This window comes from Leucopleurus acutus (genome assembly GCF_964270905.1).
Source record: "Leucopleurus acutus genome assembly, chromosome: 7".
NCBI classification, from domain to species: domain Eukaryota; kingdom Metazoa; phylum Chordata; class Mammalia; order Artiodactyla; family Delphinidae; genus Leucopleurus; species Leucopleurus acutus.
In genome coordinates, this window is record NC_139150.1 from 113,406,319 (window position 1) to 113,428,635 (window position 22,317).

At 39.2% G+C, this 22,317-nt stretch overlaps 1 protein-coding gene across 4 annotated transcripts in view; it reads left to right on the top strand.

The window, feature by feature from the left end:
- NEK1 (NIMA related kinase 1) overlaps positions 1 to 22,317 on the top strand; it is a 210,494-nt gene that overhangs the window by 39,797 nt on the left and 148,380 nt on the right. For all 4 annotated transcript variants that reach the window (XM_082843558.1, XM_082843560.1, XM_082843559.1 and 1 more), the window contains exons 5-11: positions 3,412 to 3,495; positions 5,936 to 6,003; positions 6,129 to 6,215; positions 8,195 to 8,249; positions 10,364 to 10,564; positions 15,032 to 15,092; positions 18,006 to 18,157. In XM_082843558.1, the coding sequence (XP_082699684.1) occupies positions 3,412 to 3,495; positions 5,936 to 6,003; positions 6,129 to 6,215; positions 8,195 to 8,249; positions 10,364 to 10,564; positions 15,032 to 15,092; positions 18,006 to 18,157 (708 nt within the window). The remainder of the gene's footprint in view (positions 1 to 3,411; positions 3,496 to 5,935; positions 6,004 to 6,128; positions 6,216 to 8,194; positions 8,250 to 10,363; positions 10,565 to 15,031; positions 15,093 to 18,005; positions 18,158 to 22,317) is intronic.

The window sequence follows — 22,317 nt, forward strand, 5'->3', positions numbered from 1 at the left end:
TATTGTGTCATTTAAAGCTTCTGTTTATTTATTTATTTTCATTTTGGATTATCTGTCCATTGGTGTAAGTGAGGTGTTAAAGTCCCCCACTATTATTGTGTTACTGTCGATTTCCTCTTTTATAGCTGTTAGCAGTTGCCTTATGTATTGAGGTGCTCTTTTATTGGGTGCATATATATTTGTAATTCTTATATCTTCTTCTTGAATTGATCCCTTGATCATTATGTAGTGCCCTTCCTTGTCTCTTGTAACATTCTTTATTTTAAAGTCTATTTTATCTGACATGAGTATTGCTACTCCAGCTTTCTTTTGATTTCCATTTGCACGGAATATCTTTTTCCGTCCCCTCACTTTCAGTCTGTATGTGTCCCTTGGTCTGAAGTGGGTCTCCTGTAGACAGCATATATATGGGCCTTGTTTTTGTATCCATTTAGCAAGCCTGTGTTTTTTGGTTGGAACATTTAATCCATTCACGTTTAAGGTAATTATCAATATGTATGTTCCTATGACCATTTTCTTAATTATTTTGGATTTGTTTTTGTAGTTCCTTTTCTTCTCTTGTGTTTCCCACTTAGAGAAATTCCTTGAGCATTTGTAGAGCTGGTTTGGTGGTGCTGAATTCTGTTAGCTTTTGCTTGTCTGTAAAGCTTTTGATATCTCCATCAAATCTGAATGAGATCCTTGCCCGGTAGAGTAATCTTGGTTGTAAGTTCTTCCCTTTCATCACTTTAAGTATATCATGACACTCCCTTCTGGCTTGTAGAGCTTCTGCTGAAAAATCAGCTGTTAACCTATGGGAGTTCCCTTATGTGTTATTTTTTTTTTTTTTCCCTTGCTGCTTTCAATAATTTTTCTTTGTCTTTAATTTTTGCCAATTTGATTACCATGTGTCTCGGCGTGTTTCTCCTTGGGTTTATCCTGCCCGGGACTCTCTGCGCTTCCTGGACTTGGGTGGCTATTTCCTTTCCCATGATAGGGAAATTTTCGACTATAATCTCTTCATATATTTTCTTGGGTCCTTTGTCTCTCTCTTCTCCTCCTGGGAACCCTGTAATGCGAATGTTGTTGCGTTTAATGTTGTCCCAGAGGTCTCTTAGGCTGTCTTCATTCTTTTTTCCTTATTCTGTTCTGCAGTAGTGAATTCCACCATTCTGTCTTCCAGGTAGCTTATCCGTTCTTCTGCCTCAGTTATTCTGCTATTGGTCCCTTCTAGTGTAGTTTTCATTTCAGTTATTGTATTGTTCATCTCTGTTTGTTTGTTCTTTAATTCTTCGTTAAGCATGTCTTGCATCTTCTCAATCTTTGCCTCCATTCTTTTTCCGAGGTCCTGGATCATCTTCACTATCATTATTCTGAATTCTTTTTCTGGAAGGTTGCCTATCTCCACCTCATTTAGTTGTTTTTCTGGGGTTTTATCTTGTTCCTTCATCTGGTACATAGCCCTCTGCCTTTTCATCTTGTCTGACTTTCTGTGAATGTGGTTTTTGTTCCACAGGCTGCAGGATTGTAGTTCTTCTTGCTTCTCAGGTTAATCTCTTTTAAGCCTAAATGCACATATGCCAACATTAGCAGCCTGAATCTTATAATGCCTCTTTGTTCTGTAAAAGAAACTAGCATTCAGAGCCTGGCAGGATGGTTCTCTGGGACATTAGTCTGCCATCTTCTTGGACTCTCTGCTCACTGGATAAAGTTGTTATCCTTTGTCTCCCAATTCATTGGCCTGCTAGGGTTGGACAGTCTCCTGCAGAGGTGGGCGGTGGCTGTGGCTCACCATGGGGCTAAGGACACTGGCAGCAGAAGTTCTGGGAAGTACTCCTTGGCATGAGCCCTCCCAGAGTCTCTAATTTTAGATTACTGTAATGTAACATTTGTTCTTTAAAAAAAATACTGAATAGGTAAGAATAAAAAGTAAAGCCTGCTACTTGCCTTTCATTCATTCTTCTGAAAATATACTTCCCTGAAGAAGAAGACACTGTTAACTGATGGGAGCTGACCTTCTGTGCATCCTCCCTACACACAGCACACAGTTGTAAACAATTATACAGAGTTCTGGTACGTTACAGACAGAAAGAGACTTAAAAAAAGGAGTGTGCTCTGCATACCGTGCTGTGACTTTCTTCTTTTCCCTTCACGGTGTATGTACATAGAGGTACTTCCTTCTTCCCAGTGGCTGCATAGAATTCTAGTGATTCCAATTGTGATATTTTCCCAGGCCCTTGATGATGTTTAGGTGGAGCAACAATGCTGGAGTACACATCCTTGTACATATTCTTTTGTATTTGTGACATTTTATCTTTAAGATAAATTTGAAATTTCAGTTGCTCTTTCAAATGGTATGTGAATTTAAAATTTTTACCAAGTAACTGTAATTAACTTTCTCACAAACAGGGTATGCAAAGACTTATTTCCTCACATCCTGGCCAACATTGTTTATCACTTCATTTTGTCAGGTTACAGTGGTATCTTGTTTAATTGCTACTTTCTTAATTTGGAGGGAAGTTAGTATTTGGTTTATGTGTTGATTGGCTTATGTTTCCTCTGTCATTTGCCTTTCCCGTCTTCTGTCCACTTCTTATTTTGGCTGCCATGTTTTTCTCAGTGATGTCGAAGAGCTGTTGTGTATTAGAGGATTAGCAATCTATCAGTTATGTTGCAGGTATTTTCTCAAATTATTATTAAATTGAATTGTATATTTTGCCATCCAGGTGTTTTAAAATTTATATAGGGAACCCTTCTTGTGACTTGTGGGTTTGGTATCATGTTTTGGAAGTCCTGCGTCAGTCAGAGAGTATAGAAAATTAACCTATGTTTTCTTCCTCGCTTTAAACTTTAATTTTTTCATGTTTAAAAATGCCGTCTACTTGGAATTTTTTTGGTGTTAGGAGTGAGGTAGAAATTCAGCCTTTTTACTTTCAAGTGGCTAACTCCAGAGTGTGTGTTTTTATGTGATGAATGGGGGGCGAGAAAAAAGAGATGTCTTCCAAATTTCCAGCCTAATTTTTTTTGTCTTATGATTTTTTCTTACGTATATAGAAAAAAAGATATATTTAACAGCAAAGAAAAGTCACTTACCGTCATACTATGCTAAAATATAAAGTAATTCCATTTTTCACTTTTCTCTGGAAATTTCTTTCCATATTAATTCTGATTTATAGGAGATGCTTCAGTACCAGTGTCTTACATTTAAACTTACCATGTGTGCTGCACATAATGTGTCAGTTGGCTCGAATATCTACCTAATGTTGGTGACATTAATTACAGTACAGTGAAGTGAAACATTATAGCCCGATTATTTTAAGGATTTAGTTCCCCTCATCCCTGAATACTTCTGAAGCATTTTAATGATCAAGGAAAGACTACTGTGAAATGTAAATTTTAAAAGAAATGACAGATCTTATTTTTACCCCCTAGATTTTGGACTGGTTTGTACAGATATGTTTGGCCCTGAAACATGTACATGATAGAAAAATTCTTCATCGAGACATAAAATCACAGGTAAGTTTATTATGTCACTACTAACTTCTCAGTGGATGTGGACATGGGGCCAGCATTGTCTTGGGCTAGAATGTTTGAGCTTGGTGCAGTCTGCATCCGACTGTCTTCTCCCTTCACGGTCCCCACTCCACTGTAACCCTGAATATCACACAGGCGTCGTGTGTTAGGTCTTTGCCTGCTTTTCATGTCCTGCTCTTTCATTATGATGGAAGAAATCCAAAACAATGGTTATGTGGAAGGGATTTGTTTTTTGTTGTTTTTTTTTCTTTGAGATTTTGCATGTTTGAAGATTCTCCTACTTTATTTTTTTTTAATTTTTGAAAAAATTTATTTACTTTTTATTTATTTATTTTGGCTACATTGGGTCTTTGCTTTGCGCAGGCTTTCTATAGTTGCGGTGAGCGGGGGCTACTCTTTGTTGCGGTGTGTGGGCTTCTCATTGTGGTGGCTTCTCTTGTGGAGCATGGGCTCTAGGTGCGCGGGCTCAGTAGTTATGGCTCGCGGGTTCTAGAGCGCAGGCTCGGTAGTTGTGGTGCATGGGCTTAGTTGCTCCACAGCATGTGGGATCTTCCCGGACCAGGGTTTGAACCCGTGTCTCCTGCCTTGGCAGGTGGATTCTTAACCACTGCGCCACAAGGGAAGTCCAAGATTCTCTAACTTTGATGAGAATTTGGTTATCAACTTCTGGTTAGAAATTGTTTTCTTACAGAATTTTTAAGATGTTGCCCATTTGTCTTTTGGCTTCTTGTGTTGCAGTTTAGGAATTTGCAGTCTCTTGCCCTTGTTTCTTCTCTCTGACCCATTTAAGATATTCTCTCTGTCCCATGGTTCTGAAATTTCATAGTTTGTGAATTGGTGAGGCTCACTTTTATTCATTATGCTGTATACTTTTGAGAATGTATATTTCTTCTAGAAATGTTGTAGAAAATGTTTAGTTATATTTTTTCAAATATTATTTCTCTTTTGCTACTTTCACAGTTGTCTCCTGGATTTTTTTCTAGACACACGTTGGAGCTTCTTAATTCGTCCCTTCAAGTGTCTTATTTGTTCTTGCACATTTTGTGTCTCTCTCAGTTGTATTCTACATGAATTTTTCGACCTATCTTCTAGTTAACTAAATCCCTTTGAAATTTTGTGTAAACTAGTGCTTTTCTCATCTGTTGACTTTATTATGACTTTTTTTCTCTCCAAGGTTTCTAAATGGTTTTTCATATAGATCTGTTCTTATTGTAATTGGGTTTTATTTCATAATGTCTTGTTCTTTTCAAATGCATATTTATTTCTTCATTTATTTCTTTGCAAGTTTCTAAATATATTTACTTCAAAGTTTTTATTGGATTGCTTTATAAAACTAATTCTGTCTGTAGTGAATTCTGGTTCTGGTTATTTTATTGGTTGTTTTTCTTTGCAGTAGCTTTCTTCACATGTATTGGATTCTTTTGTGGGAGATACTTTGTCCCCACAGCTCACTCATCTTTGCATCGAGGTTTCTTTCACGTTTGCCTCACTTGGGCTCACGCCCTTCCCAGAGTGGGTAGTACAGAGGGGCTTTGTTTCCTGATGTCAGGGCCGTGTGTCTGTCTTCTTACGTCCTTAGGCCTGCAGCTGCTTATGTAGCCTTGTAGCCCCAGGATGAGTAGTGGGAAGGAGAGGGACTATGGTGGGGCTCCCTACCCCATCTTTCCTGTCTCCCGACCCTCAGCCTCCTAATCCCATTTCAGACCATTTTACTCCATTCCACTCAACCCTGCCTTGTGCCGTCTTTGGCTGTGAGCATGTGCTTGGTTCACATCTGACTGATAACGGAGTTTAATTCATGTAATCCCACAAACTCCTGGCTCCGCAGTTTGATGATAGAGCATTGGAAACCGGTGGTATGCTTTCTGTCTCTGTGGATTTGCCTATTCTGGACATTTGATACAAATGGATCATATAATATATGACTGTGCCTATTTTAAAATTGGGTTGTCTTTGGTTATTACTGAGTTGTAAGAGTTCTTTATGCTGGATGCAGATTCTTTGTCAGATACGTGATTTGCAAATATTTTCCCCAATTCTGTGGGTTGTCTGTTTACTTTCTTGAAGGTGTCCTTTGCACAAAAGTTTTTAATTTAATGAAATCCGATTTATCTGTATTTTCTTTTTTTGCTTGTGCTTTTGGTGTCATATCTAAGAAATCATTGCGTAACCCAGTGGCATGGAGATTTACTCCTGTATTTTCCTCTAGGAGTTTTGTAGTTCTCACATTTAGGTCTAGAATCCATTCTGAGTTAATTTTTGCTTATGGTGTGAGATAGGGGTCTACATTCATTCTTTTGCATGTGGATATCCACTTGTCCCAGCATTATTTTTTAACTGGATTCATTTTTATGACAGAAGTCGTAGACTAAGAACTGGACTGTAGCAATATTTCTGGCTTGTTTTTTCATCTCTTTTACAGAACATATTTTTAACCAAAGATGGGACGATACAACTTGGAGATTTTGGAATCGCTAGAGTTCTTAATAGGTAACATACAGTTTTAAACTTTGGTTTGCTATAATGTCTTCAGTGAAATTTTAATCCCTGGTGATGTATGTGTGGTAATGTCTTTAAATGTCTTAAGCTTCTCCAGTAACTCTCTTTTGTTCTAGTACTGTGGAGCTGGTTCGGACTTGCATAGGGACCCCATACTACTTGTCACCCGAAATCTGTGAAAACAAACCATATAATAATAAAAGGTATTTAAAATGATATTCATTATGTGTTTATTTCCTTTACATCTTTTTCTGTTGTACTGTCTTTATTAACCTTCAGAATATTATTCTAAAATCGGTAATGCACATATGTAGACATATATATACATATGTATATACACTTTTTTAGTATATAATGAGGGGAATTATAAAGCAGCTATTTCACTATCTTGCTGAAGGAACTATAGAATCACTTTATTATTTAAGCTATAATGGGAAATAGAGTGCTTTCTTTGTCTTTCTGTTTGTAATAGTCACTTATTGAATTATCATAGTTAATATTTATTGAACACTTACTATATGCCAGGCACTGTTTTAAATGCATTTTATGCATTAACTCTTTTTATCTTCACAATAACCTTGTGAGTTGTAGGTATTATTCATTCCTCCTTTCCTTATAAAGAAACCAAATGCAGAAAGAGGTAAAGTAACTTCGAAGTCCCAGGCATCTGGCTCCCAAGCACGAATTCCTAATCACTGGGCCGTATTATGGCTAACAGATTGACCAATATGTGTGTTGGGAAGAGGAATTCTGCCACTGAATTCCAGTTACCCTTTATTTTCTCTCATACTCACTAATTTAAAAATGCCAACCAAGAAGCATTGGTCTTAATTTTGAAAGCACCCTTAGAAGCTGAAAGGAAGAAAGTGGTAGCTGGCAATAATGCATGTGTTCATGGGTGCTATCCCCCTGCCCCCCCCCCTTTTTTTTTTGAGGATAGAGAGGAAGCTGTGTTTCAGACCTGAGCAGAAGGTCTGAGAACGTCATCCGAGGAATGTATTTGAGATCAGTTTAAATTACAATCATCAGTCAAGTCCATGCAGTGTATTATTAGTAGATATTCTAAAAGAAAATAGTATTTTCTTTGAGCTAAAGTAATTTTACATTTTAATGCTGTTTCTGTGTCTTGTGGATAACTCAACTGTGAAAATATTAGTCTTTAAATTTGAAATGGATTTGATCATCCCTTGGAGAATTTTATGTAAAATTGGTTTTGTGGGAAAAATGCTTTAAAAATGTAATGCATGAACATCATCAATTATATTTTGAAATTCATATTTTCCCAAATGTATTTTAAAGTATTTTATTGATAAGATCATTAGTTTAATGTTTTTGTTTATAGCTTTTAGTTTGTAACATGTACAAGTTACTAAAAGCTTAATTACATTTACATTTTTTTCTTAGTTGAATCTTAAAATTAAACAGATTTTGGAGGTTACAGGTTTATATTTGTAGATTTTTGTGAGAGTTTGGGTAAAGATAACTTTAGGATTTCGATAATGGGCTTTATTCTTTTTCAATAAGTTCAACTTCCAGGAGCAGTGGTTTTGTTTTTCTTTTTTTTGACTTCCAAGGACCACTGTAGCTCTAAATTATGGGGTTTTTTCCTTTTAAAAATAGAAGTAGTCTTTTAGTTACAGAACTATCTGTTTAAGATTAAAGAGCGGAAGAGAGTATGGATAAAGAAGATAGTGTAACTAAGTCTTTAAATTAGGGGAAAATAAATTAATGTATTTACATATGTTAGTTGGCTGTCAGAGATTTGTTTCAGATTTAATTTTAGTAAATTAATATTTTCTTCATTAAAACAGTATTTTACTTTTATAGTATTTAAGAAATTGTGGTATTTTGCAAATAATTGAACAAAACATTTTGATTTATGCAAAATAAAAAAACTAAATGAAGCATCCATGAAATTTACTGATTTTTGTCCTTTTAAATATTAGATTTCTTTAATGAAACTTTTAAAGTAATTACTTGGGCAACTGTTATTTTTCTAATCTGGGATAGCTGCTTTTGTCATTTGGTTATGGTTGTAATTTTAAGTTTGAAAGGTCATGTTTTATGGAACACATATTTTTTGCAAAGCATTTTTATGCTGCTTTTGTCTCCTTTAAGTTAAAAAACCTTTTAAAGTAAATTCTGATATTTAGAGAAGATCTCTTATTTTTCTCTTTTCTAGTGACATTTGGGCTCTGGGGTGTGTCCTTTATGAGATGTGCACGCTTAAACATGCAGTAAGTAGAAGTTTCTGAGATACTTTAAAAATTTTGTCAAAAAGTATGTATAATGTTTCTGATTTAAAAAAATCATATGCCATCTTTCAGATGACCCTCTTGTGCTAGAAATTCTTCTCTGTCGGTTTATAAATTTCTCTTCTTTTCTGAGGTATAAATTTAAATCAATTTTCCCTTAATATGTATGCATATATTACATATACATATTATATATGTTATTATAATACATATATCATACTTTATTCCAGAAAATTATTTCTAAAGACACATTTGTTGTCTTTTTAATGTTAAATTCACGTATGAATTTGATATTTCAGCTTAACAAACTTTATTAATTTCATTTTAGCAGTTTTTCTCAAAGCATCCAAATTATTTGAGTTTGGAATTGAAATTATCTAAAGAACATATCTCAGCATATTCGTTGAGGGGGGATTTTATCAATTTAAATAATGTTTAATTCAGAGTATTTAAAAATTTCACTGTTGAGATTCTTTTGAGATAACACATAATTCACCAAAAAGGGGGAGTTCTTGTCCAACATAGGTTAAATTTTAATCACTTTCCATTTAAAAATCTTTTTAAAATGCTTCCCCCACTGATTAAGCAATAATATATTTTCATTACAGAAAACTTAAGGGAAGAGATTAAAATATAATTAAGTGAATAAATATCAAAAGCAATTCTTCCAGCCAATAATGATTACTTGTAATATTTTGTTTCCTTCTAGACTTATAGAATAATTTATAAAATGAGTTTTTGGTTTTTTTCCCTCAAGATTTTGGTTATATGGTATAAGCAGTTTTATAGTTTGTTTTTATTGCCTGATATTATTTGGGGAGTATTTTTCTTTGTTGTGATTATTCATAGTTGCAAACTCTTCTACTGTATTTCCTTAAGATTTTATTTTTCTGAAGGAAAAAAACATAGACTGCCAAAGTGATATGGCCTGGTGGATATTAGATCTGTACTTTAAGGAATTGGTCAGTTTTTCTGTGACACACAGTCATGTAGGTCTAAATCTACACATTTTTAGAAAGTCTTTTCATTTACAATACATTGTTCTGTCACCATTGTTTCTGTATTTTGGAATTGTTTTCCCTTAAGTGGACACATAAAATTAAGTACTTCATTAACCTTTATTTATGAAGAGCTTATCAGTTGAGAGATAAATAAAACTTCATTGTAATGAAAGAATAGAGTAATAACCTATTTCTGCATTTAGGATTCCGTCTTAGATATATAGGTATTTCTAGATGATGGAATTGTACTCAAATCTTAGTAAACAATATCATATTTTAAATGCTAGAATTCCACATTTAACAGAACTCTTTTATACTTGGATATAGTCACCAGTGCCTAACTTATAGCATGTTTTGTTTTCTTAACGTGTGCATTAAGAACATATTGATAGTGTACAACTGTTCTATACTATTTTAGCTGAGATGTCAAAAGCTTAATTTTACTTTCAAAATGAAATCATCTTTAGATTTTAAACTGCCCCACCTCTTTTCCTCCCCACTTCAGTTAGAGTTTATATTGTGTTTAATCCTAAAATATATATTCCCATTGATAAGGCTTATATTCCCCTTTGGAATATTTGCCACATCGCTGATCGCATGGCTTTTGGGAGCATCACACACTTAAAAGTAATAATGAGCAGTGTATAAAAGGAACTTAATCAGTACCTTTATTTATTATATTTTTACCAAATAGTTTTAGTTCTGTAGTTAATTTCTTGTTCTAGTTGCTATAGCAGGGGCACAGGAAGGCAGGTGTTAAATGAAGACTACCAGGTTTGCTTGTTTTACCATCTTGATTACTGTTACATTTTTATAAACTCTTTAATTGATACCTATATCCCATCTTTTAGTTTTTTGAATAAGTAAAAGTTAATCTTATAGCGAGTTGTACCATTTTATGAGGACTGATACTCTCTTTCAAATGTGTTTGTAAATAACCAAGTGAACCTTGCTCTAGAGAGCATGTACTGATTAAAACTGGGAAGAGGGTTGCAATTTTGTTCTATATTGATAGGAAAAGTACTGTTTCTCATTGTTGAAACTGACATTTTCGACTTCTGTTTCATATATGTTAATTTATTTTCTGGATTTTAGTTTGAAGCTGGCAATATGAAAAACCTGGTACTGAAGATCATATCTGGATCTTTTCCACCCGTGTCTTTGCATTATTCTTATGATCTCCGCAGTTTGCTCTCTCAACTATTTAAAAGAAATCCTAGGGATAGACCATCAGTCAACTCCATATTGGAGAAAGGTTTTATAGCCAAACGCATTGAAAAGTTTCTCTCCCCTCAGGTATGTTTTTTTATTTTATAATTAAATTGAACAGTAGGGTTATGGTGCTTGGCTGGGACGTGGCCTCCTCTTTGGAGGAGAGCACATCGCAGCTGTGGGGGAATGCTTGCCTTTACATTGGCGTCAGCTTACTTTCTGTTCTCACATAGCTCTTCCCCTTGCTGTCTGCTTTTGAGCTGTGCATCTATAGGAGGGAAAACATACCTTCTGTGTTTCCTCTTAACACTTACTGCTGAACTTCTGAACTTCTCATCACCAAATGTGTGGCAGTTTTTACATACCAAGCAGAATTCATTTCAGCCCTGACCCTGTGTACCTGGAGATCACATCAGATCCCACAGGTGAAGGGCTCCGTCTCTCCCACAAGACCACCCCCACTTCAGAAGCCAGTTTAAGTCACAGGTTGCCACCTGTGCTTCTGAGCGACTTATAAATCAGAGGTTCCCATTACCCCTTCCTCTGGTTTGATTAACATGCTTGCTGGAGCGGCTCACAGAACTCAGAGAAACATTTACTTACGTTCACCAGTTTATTATAAAGCATAGGGTAAGGGATACAGATGAACAGCCAGGTGAAAAGGTGCGTATGGCGAGGTCCGGAAGGGTCCCGAGTGTAGGAACTGGGGTCCCTCTTTGAATGTTCACCGACTCAGAGGCTCTCTGAACCCTGTCCTTTTGGTTTTTATGGAGGCTTCATTAGTAGGCATGATCAGTTAAATCACTGGCTCTTGGTGATTGGCTCCAGCCCCTTTCCTCTCCTGGGTAGGGGAGGGGAGCGGCATTGAAAATTTTAACCCTCTAGTCAGGTGGTTGGTTTCCCTGGCAACCAGCCTCCACCCTTAGGTACTTTCCAGATATCATGTCATTAACATAAATTCAGGTGTGTTTGAAAGGGGCTTGTTCTGAACAACAACAGACACTTTTGTACTCTTCCCGATGAGGGAATAACAGGGATTTGAGGGCTGTGTGCCAAGAACTGAGCGAAGACCAAGTATATGTTCCCTAACGTCATCGCCTCAGTACAGTTACTCCTCTGTCTCTTGTGTTCCTCTCGTTTGGTTTTCCAGTTTATTTTATTGTGGTAAAATAGACATAACATAAAATTTATCACTGTGACGAGTTTTGAGTACACAGTTCAGTAGCATTAACTACATTGATAATGCTGTACAGCAATCACCACATCCGTCTAACTCTTTTCATCTTGGAAAACAGACTCTATACCCATTAACCAGTAACTCCGCTCCCCCTCTCCCCAGCCCTGACACCCGTCTTTCTGTACTCTCTGTCTTCTCTGGTTTCTGACAGTAAGATTATTGAACACTTCTGTGCTTCCCTTTCCTCACCTGTGAACAGTGGGATTGTAAATGTACCTACATCATGAGGCGGTTGTGAGACTCAAAAGTGACACTGCATGTGAAGTGCCTGATGTCTCATACTTAATAAGTACTCAGTATACTCAATATATATTAAATATTATCAGTATATCACTTTATTATGCTAATATAAATATGTTATCTTTATAATTCATTTGATTGTAATTGTTTTTTCTCTAACAGAAAATAATTGGAAACCGCTGATGTGTGGGCATTTATATGTATGTGTAATAGATTATTGACTCATGATTCCTCCTCTAGTACTCGCATATAGGTGCATAATAAATATTTGTTGTGTTGAATTTTATTTTGACAGGATTTATCAAAAATCTATATCAAGTCAATTAGTGTAAGTTATTGATATAAATATGATCACCTGAAAGTGGAATTATTTTACGTAGTTTGTGTGGCCTTTGTTGATTTAAATGATCAACAGTGATCATTTATACTCTTGTATAAATCAGATATCTAGCAAAATCATAGTTTTATTACTTTTATATGTTCATGAGATGAGAGGGAAGTGTCGTATATCCTTTGGCTTTTAACAGAACATCCGTATGAACAAACAATCTTTAGAAAACAGAGATGTGGATTTAACTGTTAACATCCAGGAAAACACATTAGTAAGCAAGAAAGCCAATTAAAATTTGGCGGTTAAAGGCCACTTATATAGGACATAGCTACAATCTCTGAAGTGTGGGTGTCTTACAAGGCTCCTTTGTTATAAATAACATTTTCAAGGACAGATTTATGGTGCAGCGTACTATTGTTTTTTGGCAACTACTGGAGAAGAAAGAATGACTGCATTTAATCTCGCTGTCTCTTTCCCCTGCATACCAGCAGTTAGGACATGCAGTCCCAAGGCTGAAGCACTGGAATTCAATTAGCCAGCTACAAAAGAAATATTCAAGCCTGATATACACAAAGCCTGTAACATCTAAAGACAAAAGGGCAGATTATGGCCGTTAACAGAGTGTTTGACACACATGCTTACTAAATACATAGTACCCCGTTGCTGTTTATGCACCACTTAGATTTCACTCTTCACGAAAAACTTTCGTTCTTATGATTTTTCTGCTATATATCACTTGTTCAGTACTTTAACGACAAAGTTTATGATACTTTTTTTAAGGCTTTAACTTTGAAACAATATGAACTTTTACTGTAGCATATGAACTATTATTATCACTATAATATTCTGTACTGTCTTTAAATTTCTAGTCCCTGAATTCTCTCAGTGCCGTCAGCCAGGATCTGTGGGGCATAGTTCTCAGTCCAGCACATCCTGGAGATGTCTTCTTGGATGTGGCTTGATAGATCGTAGACAAGCTCTGGTCCATTAGGGATGTAGGTGCCGTCCTGTAGTGCTTTCTGTGAGGCTGAAGATGTTTTATATCTGCATGTGCAACCTCATAGCCACCAGCTTAAAATGTGGCTAGTGTGGCTGAAGAGCTGAACTTTAAATTTTATTTATTTTAAATTTTAATCCAAATAGCTACATGTTGGTAGTGGCAACTATATTGGATGCTACAACATAGGAATTCCAGAATCTTCTTGGATTCCACATGTCCCATCTCTCAGTTCACATGTGCATTCACACAGGGGAAAAGACAGACTCACACTCAGATTTAGGGCAAGGTGGAGATCATAAAGCATGTCTTCCATGAAAAAGAAAGGGAAAAAAAGCGCACATGTTCAGAAGAGAAAGCACACTCACACAGTTGGCTCTCAGTTGCCTGTGAAGCAGACTTTTCATGCAGTGGTTCTCAAACTTTAGCATACATAAAAATTACCTGGAGGACGCTGCTGAATCCCACCTCTATTTCTATTTCAGTAAATCTGAGATGGAGCCTGAGAATTGGCATATTTTATAAGTTCCTGGTGATGCTGATTCACTGTTATTATGAGGCTTTGAGAACTGCTCCTATAGGGATCCCTGATGGGAAAGGCGACCATCTTAGCTTCTGGCTTTTTGCCTGTTGGAGTTTCTGATCCCTTCCACTGTGGGCAATCTTCCCTTCACCACCCCTCTGTTCTCTCGAAGAAAGAGAAAATTCACTTGCCTTTCCCTTCTTTGCCCAGTAAGAAAAAAAGCAGGCCTAAATCGACTTAGCAATTATATTGTTGCTAACATAGTTTTACCTTTAAAGAGGGAAAAAATATAGTGAGTAGGGAGAGAAAGTTACTTGCAGGAAATACTAATGATTTCTGCTTCTCAAAATAAGTAGTGGAGTGTTGTAGTAATAGTAAAAGGAGATAACTTTTAAGTTATGTAAGAATATTCAAATAGGGGAGGGGGAAGGGTAAGCTGTGACAAAGTGAGAGAGTGACATGGACATATATACACTACCAAACGTAACATAGATAGCTAGTGGGAAGCAGCCGCATAGCACAGGGAGATCAGCTCAGTGCTTTGTGACCACCTAGACGGGTGGAATAGGGAGGGTGCGAGGGAGGGAGACGCAAGAGGGAAGAGATATGGGAACATATGTATATGTATAACTGATTCACTTTGTTATAAAGCAGAAACTAACACACGATTGTAAAGCAATTATACTCCAATAAAGATGTAAAAAAAAAGAATATTCAAATATTTATCCAGTAATATGTTTACAATTATATATTGATAAGATCGAAAACTCATTGGAGATGCTGAGAATATTCAGAGTAAAGTTGAAATAACCGAGAGGTTAATCCAGGGGAGGGATAATGAAGTGATTCTTCAGCAGTTTTGAAGTAGATGAGGGAGACGGATGCACCTCAATACAGAGGTTATTCCAGATGGAGGGCAGTGTTGTTAAATCACCGAAACGCAGAACAGGCAAGGCAATGTGCAGGGACCTGGGGGGTGCATTTTGTTAATTCGAGAAGAGAGCTTGTCCAGAGAAATAATAAAAAGATATTGGTAAGACTGGGGAGAAGGTAGCGTGAGAGGAATTTGTTGAATGGGTAACTTGGATTTTAGTACAGTTTATTTGGCAGCATAATTGTGACTGAAAAAGGGAAAAATGTGTTCTGATTAATGGCTAGGTTTTTTTTTTAAAGTTGGTAATTTAACATTTTTTCTAACAATTTCCCCCATCTTTCAATTTAAGCTTATTGCAGAAGAATTTTGTCTAAAAACATTTTCCAGGTTTGGAGCACAGCCTATACCAGGTAAATGAAATTTAATATGAATCCTTTCCCCTGTTTGCCATAATCAGTATACTAATTATGCTAGAGGTATTTGTAGATGTACTAAGTTGGGGTAATCCAGAGGAAATGCATCTTTAAATTTTTTATGTTATATGGCAATATACAACACTTTCTGATGAATTCATAACAAAATTTCCCTTATTATCTGCCTTATTTAAATGAATTCTATTTTGAAATCTGTCATATTCAAATGTTCAGCTCATATTCTGAGAACATTGTTACAAAATGTTATTAAATGCCCTAGTTAACTGCAAATCTTTATGTAAAATAATTTTCTTTGAGAAATATTTAGTATTCTAGAATACTTTAAATGTAAATCAGTGTGAAGTCAGGCACCTTAGTAAGGATAGAGTTTCTTTTAAATATGGCCAGCAGCGGTGGAATATTTGTAGGGCTGTGAGTGTGGTTATAGATTATGTTTATGTATGTAAGTGTATCTCTGTGAGAGGGAAATTACACTTTTTCTGCATGGAATGATTTCAGAATGGGTTTCTAAAATCAGTGGAAGTCATTTAAGATTTGAAGATTGTGTTGTTTTTCAAACATAATGCTTTGCGTGTTCTACTCCATTTTGAGTATGAACACATTAATAAAAATAAATCCTGTATCATAGAAGCGAGTGCATATCAGCTGGATGTGGTGTGACTGTGTGTTCTCAGGGAGGCCAGCTGGGTTTAGTTCTTCTTAAACACCCTGGGGCTCATCCTCTGCGCCGGCCGAGACTGGCAGTCCTGGGAGATCAGATCCACTTGGAACCAAGTTCATGAGACAGACCCAGAGCAGGGTCAGTGTGTCCCTCCTGGCGAGGAGTCACACCTTCTTCAAAAGCCTCCTTGTCACACAGGCAGGAAGGAATCCCTGTATCAGCACTTTCTTCCCAGTGGGCGAGCCTCCTGGGAAGCACAGCACAGGAGCTCTGCTCTACTCTGGTGTGAGGAGCTGGATGGAGGAGATGTGTAATGGCGAGGCACTACCTTGTGGGCCCCCTCCCCATGGGCAGGAAGCTTCCTCCCACTGGGAGCCTCGCCTCTGAGATGAGACCCCTCGGCAGCCAGACGAGTAATCCTCCCTCTTCTCTGGGGAGTGTTTGTGCTTTTCTGCCTCTTGCCCCTTTTCTGGTACACACAGTATTTCTTTTTTTTTTTTACACAGTTATTTCTTTGGTTATGTTAATATAAGTAGCCAGGTTGCAGCGGTGTGACTTTGTATATCTGTCTTCCGATTGGAACTTACAGTTGAATTTTCAAAGGGGAAATTTTTTTTCTCACATTTCCTAGTTCCTGTTCTGATACAGTTGGAGTAGGTGTTTGGAAAAACTTACTGTACCACACTGTATCTCACACATTAGTTGTGAATCTCTAAACTGCCAATCAAATGGCTTATATTATTTTTATTTTTGTAAGAGTTTACTAAATTATATGAATAGTATGTGTTCATTATAAAAATTAAAAAGAAGAAAATAGAAATTACCCTAATGTTAACACAGACTTATATTTGGTATATTTTTTTCGGTGATAGGAGATGCATAATGATTGAAAATTGGGGTTGTGTTATATAAACAAAGGTTCGTTTCTTTTAATTCACAGTATTATATGTTGATCATTTTCTAATACAATTAAATATTCTTTGAAGAACAGAGTTTAATGGTAGTATTTCCTCGTGAACTCCCAGGTAATTTTTTTCTCCATTACCCTCTTAAAGAAGAAGCGTGCTTGTTGGCAGAGGTAGATCACGTGGCTCTAGGACATGGTACACCCCTGGGATGGAGGGCAGGCTGAGTGAGGAGTGGGGCAGAGTAGGGGAAGGGGGTCATGGAGGAAGGGGCTCCAGGAAGGCTTCGAGCAGAGGAGACTCTTTAACCTCCTTTAGTATCTTTGATGGCCGTATGGTGTAGACTTTCTTTTTCATTACTTTAGTGTATTTTTCTTGAATTTATCATTGTTCTAAGACTGAATCTTGTCTGAGCTTCAATAAAAGTTTAATACGTAATGCTGCAGGGTTTATCCTTGTGTATAAATTTTTGTGTTTCTCTGATTATTTCTTTAAAATCACTTCATAAACGTTGTTCTTTTTTTTTTTTTTCTTTTGGCCACACTGCGCGGCTTGTGGGATCTTAGTTCCCCAGCCAAGGATTAAACCCGCGCCCTTGGCAGTGAAAGCGTGGAATCCTAACCACTGGACCACCAGGGGATTCCCATAAACATTGTTCTTGATATAGATAGCTCTGTGGAAAGTTTGACCAGTTTGTATTCCTACCAGCAGTGCATAAACATACTCATTTCATGGGACCCTTAGCTATAGAGATTCTTTTAAGTACCTGTTCTTCAATGGGTCTGTAGGTATAGGCATTACGTAGACTATATATGAAGCAAATATTAAAGTGCTCATAGTGATGGAATTAATGTTTAACAGTTGCTCTTGAGTTTTATATTCTGATTTCAAAAGTAATTTGTATGACTTTGAATGTTCTTTTTAAAGTTTATTTTTAACAGCTGTATTGAGATATAATCCGCATACCTCTCAATTCGCCCATTTAAAGTCAACAGGTCAGTGTTTTTTAGTATATTCAGATACGTGCAGTCATCATCCACAGTCAGTTTTAGGGACGTGCTTGTTCTGTGTGAGAAATTTCAGCATGTGAGAAATTTCAACAAGTTAGCTTCTTGCTTCTTTCAAAGAGTGGCTTTAGTGTGGAGTAGCCCTAATGGAGGCATTGCCGTGTGGTAAGGAGGGAGTGAGACGTTTAATGAAAGGTCTCAGATTCAATGATCTCAGTGATTGTGAACATGAACAAGGCCATCCTGAAGAATTTTGAAATTAGGGGTTTCCTATTAAGAACTCTGAAAATAATTTTTTCTATTTTTTTTCATGTAGCTAAAAGACCAGGTTCAGGACAAAGCTTGGCTTCTGTTGTGTCTGCTCAGAAAATTACAAAGCCTGCTGCTAAATATGGAGTCCCTTTAACGTATAAGAAATATGGAGATAAAAAATTACATGAAAAGAAACCACTCCAAAAACATAAACAGGTATGATGATCATGCTACAAACTGTGTATTAATAACATGCTCAGTTTGACCTTATTTTATTGTAGCTCAATTCAGTTAATCTTGATATTCATAGGATTGTTTTTATTAAGTTACTAAAGAACATTGTTCTCTGCTTCACCAGTCTTCTAAAACTTGGGAGACTTACAGAAGTCATAAAGAAACATTAGTTAAGTAAAGTAGCTAGTGCAGTAAAAAGAAAGTAACATTATAAATGAAATCATTTTTGAATAACCTAAGCAGAGCCATTTGTCTTTGTGCCTAAAATAAGTAAATATCTGTGATAAACATCATAAAAATCTGGGGAAATTTTGAATTTAAGAATTCATGATGAGATAAATAAAATCATAGAGCTGGAGGAATATGATCATATAGTCTGTCATATTTCAGATGAAAATTAAGGCCTGTAGCATTTAGGGGTTGTGTCTAAGGACACAGAGTATTAGTTGCAGGAATTTGATATTTTTCTTCACGTCACTAGCTGTGTTCTCTGGTATATGGAACCTGTTGGTTTGCACTGCGTATGCACATGCATACATACACGTACACACACATGTAGTTACAAAGGTGTGTGTAATGCTGTAAGACAGACCTCCTAGTAGGGGTGGTCCGTCTCTTTGGGTAGAAGCTATGATAAAGTAGTTCAGCATGATCCCTGTAAAGCAGTCTTCAAATAAGTTGTGTAGGTCAGCATCCAGTCAGGAGACAGAACACATAATAATTTGATAGGGGGAGGTTTGGTGTAAGTAATCACGATCTGTTTTTAGGTAACTGACTTCTGAGGGCTAAAGAGAACGCTAAAGAATACAGGCCTAGCAGACACACGCAGGAAGCAGGCACTGCTCCTGGTGCAGAGGCAGGGCCCCACAGGAGAGACAGAGGCCAGAGTATCACCCCGCCTGCCCTTAAGGCCGAGACTCAGAGCCTGCTGGGCGTGGATGGAGGTGACCCCTGGGTAGTGGAGTTTGCTGAGGTGCCAGGGCCGAGGCTGGCAGATGCGAGACTGTCCATTGTGGAGCTGATCAGACTCCTGGAACCTTCATAGAGTGAACCGTGCTGAGAGGCCCATGGAGGAGCCTGCCGGGCACTGCTGGGCCCTTTGGGCTGGGCTGCCCGGCTGGGGCACCGGGTGCGGCGGGCAGCTGGCCTCGAGGCTGCCGCTGAAGCTCGCAGAGAGGCTGCTGGGGGTACTCTGCCTGCAGGGGTGGTGTCACCGCCTGTCCTGCACCCACAGGGACAAGAGGAAGAGAAGCCCTTTCCTTGTGCAGTGTCCCTCTCTCCAACATGGTCTGCGGACAAAGCTTACATCCTGATGCAGGCCTGAAGTTTGCCCTGTCCAGCTCCAGGGTCACGAGCAGGACGGTGAAGGGTGAACTGCGAGCTGAGGGGCATTGTGACAGCTGGCACACCACGTTTGTGTTTCTGTTTTTTGGTACCATGTTTATTCAGGCCTAAGTGGAGCAATTCCATCATAGCCTTTACCCCTCTTTTCTTTAGTCACCACAAGACACCCAGCGCCCCTGCGTGCCCTCATTCCATAGCCTCTCAGCTCCCTAAGGCTCTGGCCCTCCCCCGATCCCACCCCCGAACCCTTCCACAGAGCCTTGGAGAGCACATCATCAGCAAAATCCCCTGTGTTCTAACCTTGTCAAGAGTGTCTTCACCTCTTTTGCTCTAAAACCTGGCTTGCCCTGAACACACTGTCATGCGTCTCTCTTGGGGACCGTTTTCCCTCTGGTCCCTCAGTCCTGCTGGGCCTAGAGGTGGGACGATGGAGGCGTGGTCCTCGCTTGTCATTGCCAGACTCTCCCCTGCTCCCTGAGCCACTCCGCCAGGCTTCGTGTCAGCTGCTGCGCCTCCGTGAGGGTCATCCTAGACACTTCCCTGCACTGTCATGATTCTTGTTGACTTCAGTATCTGAGAAGATGACCCTTGCAGTAGTGCACGGCCTTGTTTTCTTGATGGTTCTCTTTCATCAGTGATCGTGTCTCCTGCCTCACCTTGGAACTCTCCCTTGTAGTCATGCCATCACATTTGTCATCAATAATAGCATATATTTCGTAGTCTCAGTTACAAGTACCCCACTCTGTGACCACTTCCTGTGTTTTCAGCTCATTCCCTGAGGACTCTGCCACCAAAACTTCTTTGTTCTGTTGGATCCGTGGATCTTAGCTAGTTTTTTCATTGTCCATCCCTTCTTCATTTTTATTTTCTTTCTCCGGCTTTAATTTCATGTTCTCTCGTTGTAATAGTTTCCAGAACCTCGACTGTCTTGCCCCAGTGGAATGTGGTGGGGAAAACAGGCAGCTGTTCTAACTGGTCTTGCTTTAAGCTTTAAGCTGTTCTAACTGGTCTTGCTTTAAATTTAAACCCCCAGCATCAGGCAAGCACTGCCGCCACCACCCTGTTATGTTTCCACAGTCCAGTTCCCTTCCCACTTTCCAGGATGGTTATCTCCTGCTTTCTCCTTGCTCTTCACCTCAGGGTATGGCCTTGCTTCCTATTTCACTGAGAAAGCAGAAGCAAGTGGAAGGAAATTGCCCACACTCAGCAGCCCTCTTGCCAATCAGTCCTACGTGTTTGTAAATATCCTGCCTTTCTTCCTGTTACTTTGCTGATCTATTTGTGTTTTGATCCAGAGGCGACCCAGCTGTTTGTGGACCATCTGTTGTTAGTATTTCTGCGTACTAAAGGACTTCACCCTCTCTTCGGTATCATATTTTTCCTCTCTCCCGAATCACTCCTGTTAGCCAACAGACATGTTATATCTTCAGTCTTCTTAACAAAATCCTCCCTCCCATGTCTCCCTGGATCCAGCCCTTTCCCTGTATCTCTGCTCCTTTAATGGCAGAACTTCCCCCAGCCTTGTCTGTACGTCTTCGCTTCCTTCCTTCCCCTTTCCTCTTGCTTTGTCACCGCTGTTAGGACGCGGCTCCTGGCGAGGACCGCAGGGAGCCCAGTTGGGTATGTCCAGGGGTCAGGTGTCTTGTTCCTCTGCCTCAGTTTTGGACTCACTGATTACCTGCTCTTCCTTTAACGTTCTCTTCACGTGAGTCCAGATACCACACTCTGCTGACTGTCCTCCTCCCTGCCTGCCTGCTCCTCTTGCCGCGGTGCAAGCTCCTCCTGCTGTCGCTGACCCCTGACGCTCCAGTGCTTCAGGACGCCAGCCGGGGACACCTCCTCCCCGGACCATCCTCGCACTCTGACAGCACCTGTAAACCGACACATCTGCGTCTCGAGCCTGGACTCCTTTCCTGAACTCCAGAGCTGTGCTGTCCTCGCATTTCTAACCGGGTGTCTGATGGGCATCCCAGCGTGAGGCTGTGTAAGTCTGAATGCCAGGTCCCGTGCCGTCCCCAGGCTCATCGTTCTTGTCTTGCCTCACGCTCCTGAAGTCCGCTGACGCCCCGTCACCGTCACATCCTGTCCACCGCCTGCAGAACCTGTCCTGTTCGCAGTCTGACTACTGCTCGCCACTCTGTCAAACACTGGTCCAGGCCACCTCGCCCTCCCCGGCCTGACCTCACTGCTCTCAGACGGGCGTCCTGCGTCTGTCTGCACACTGCAGCCTCAATGCTGCTCTGGTGGTGAAGGGTAATCGTCGCCCTTTCCTGCTCAAGAGGTGCCAGCAGCCTTTCCTCCCGCTCCAAGAAGGTGCCCTTGTTACCTCCGCGAGTCTCATCTCTGCTCCCTCCTTGCTAGTCTCCATCCAGCAGCGCTCATGAAACCTTGCTGTCCTCGGACATGCCGAGCACTTATCTGCGGAAGAGCACTTGCACTTGCTCCTCTCTTCTCCTGGAGGACTCTCTCTCTCTTGCATGGTTTTCCTCCTTCCTTCCTTCCGGGCTGTGCTCGCAACTCTATGGATAGAACTGCCATCCAGCCTTCTGGCCCACCCCCGCAGCTCCGTCTGCTTTTTCCTCCGCTGTTTTTCCTGCATGTGCTTGTTTCCAGCCTCCTCCGTGGAGGTGTGAAACTGTGAGAGCAGGGGTGATGTTGTTCACTGGTGCCTGAAGCAGTGGGGCCCCCAGTAAACACTGACTGGATAAGTGAGTGATGAGTGGATTAGAGAGCACTAACAGAGTTTGTCAAGTCACTCAAGTGTTAATTCTTTAAAAGAATGAATAACACCCAAAAGT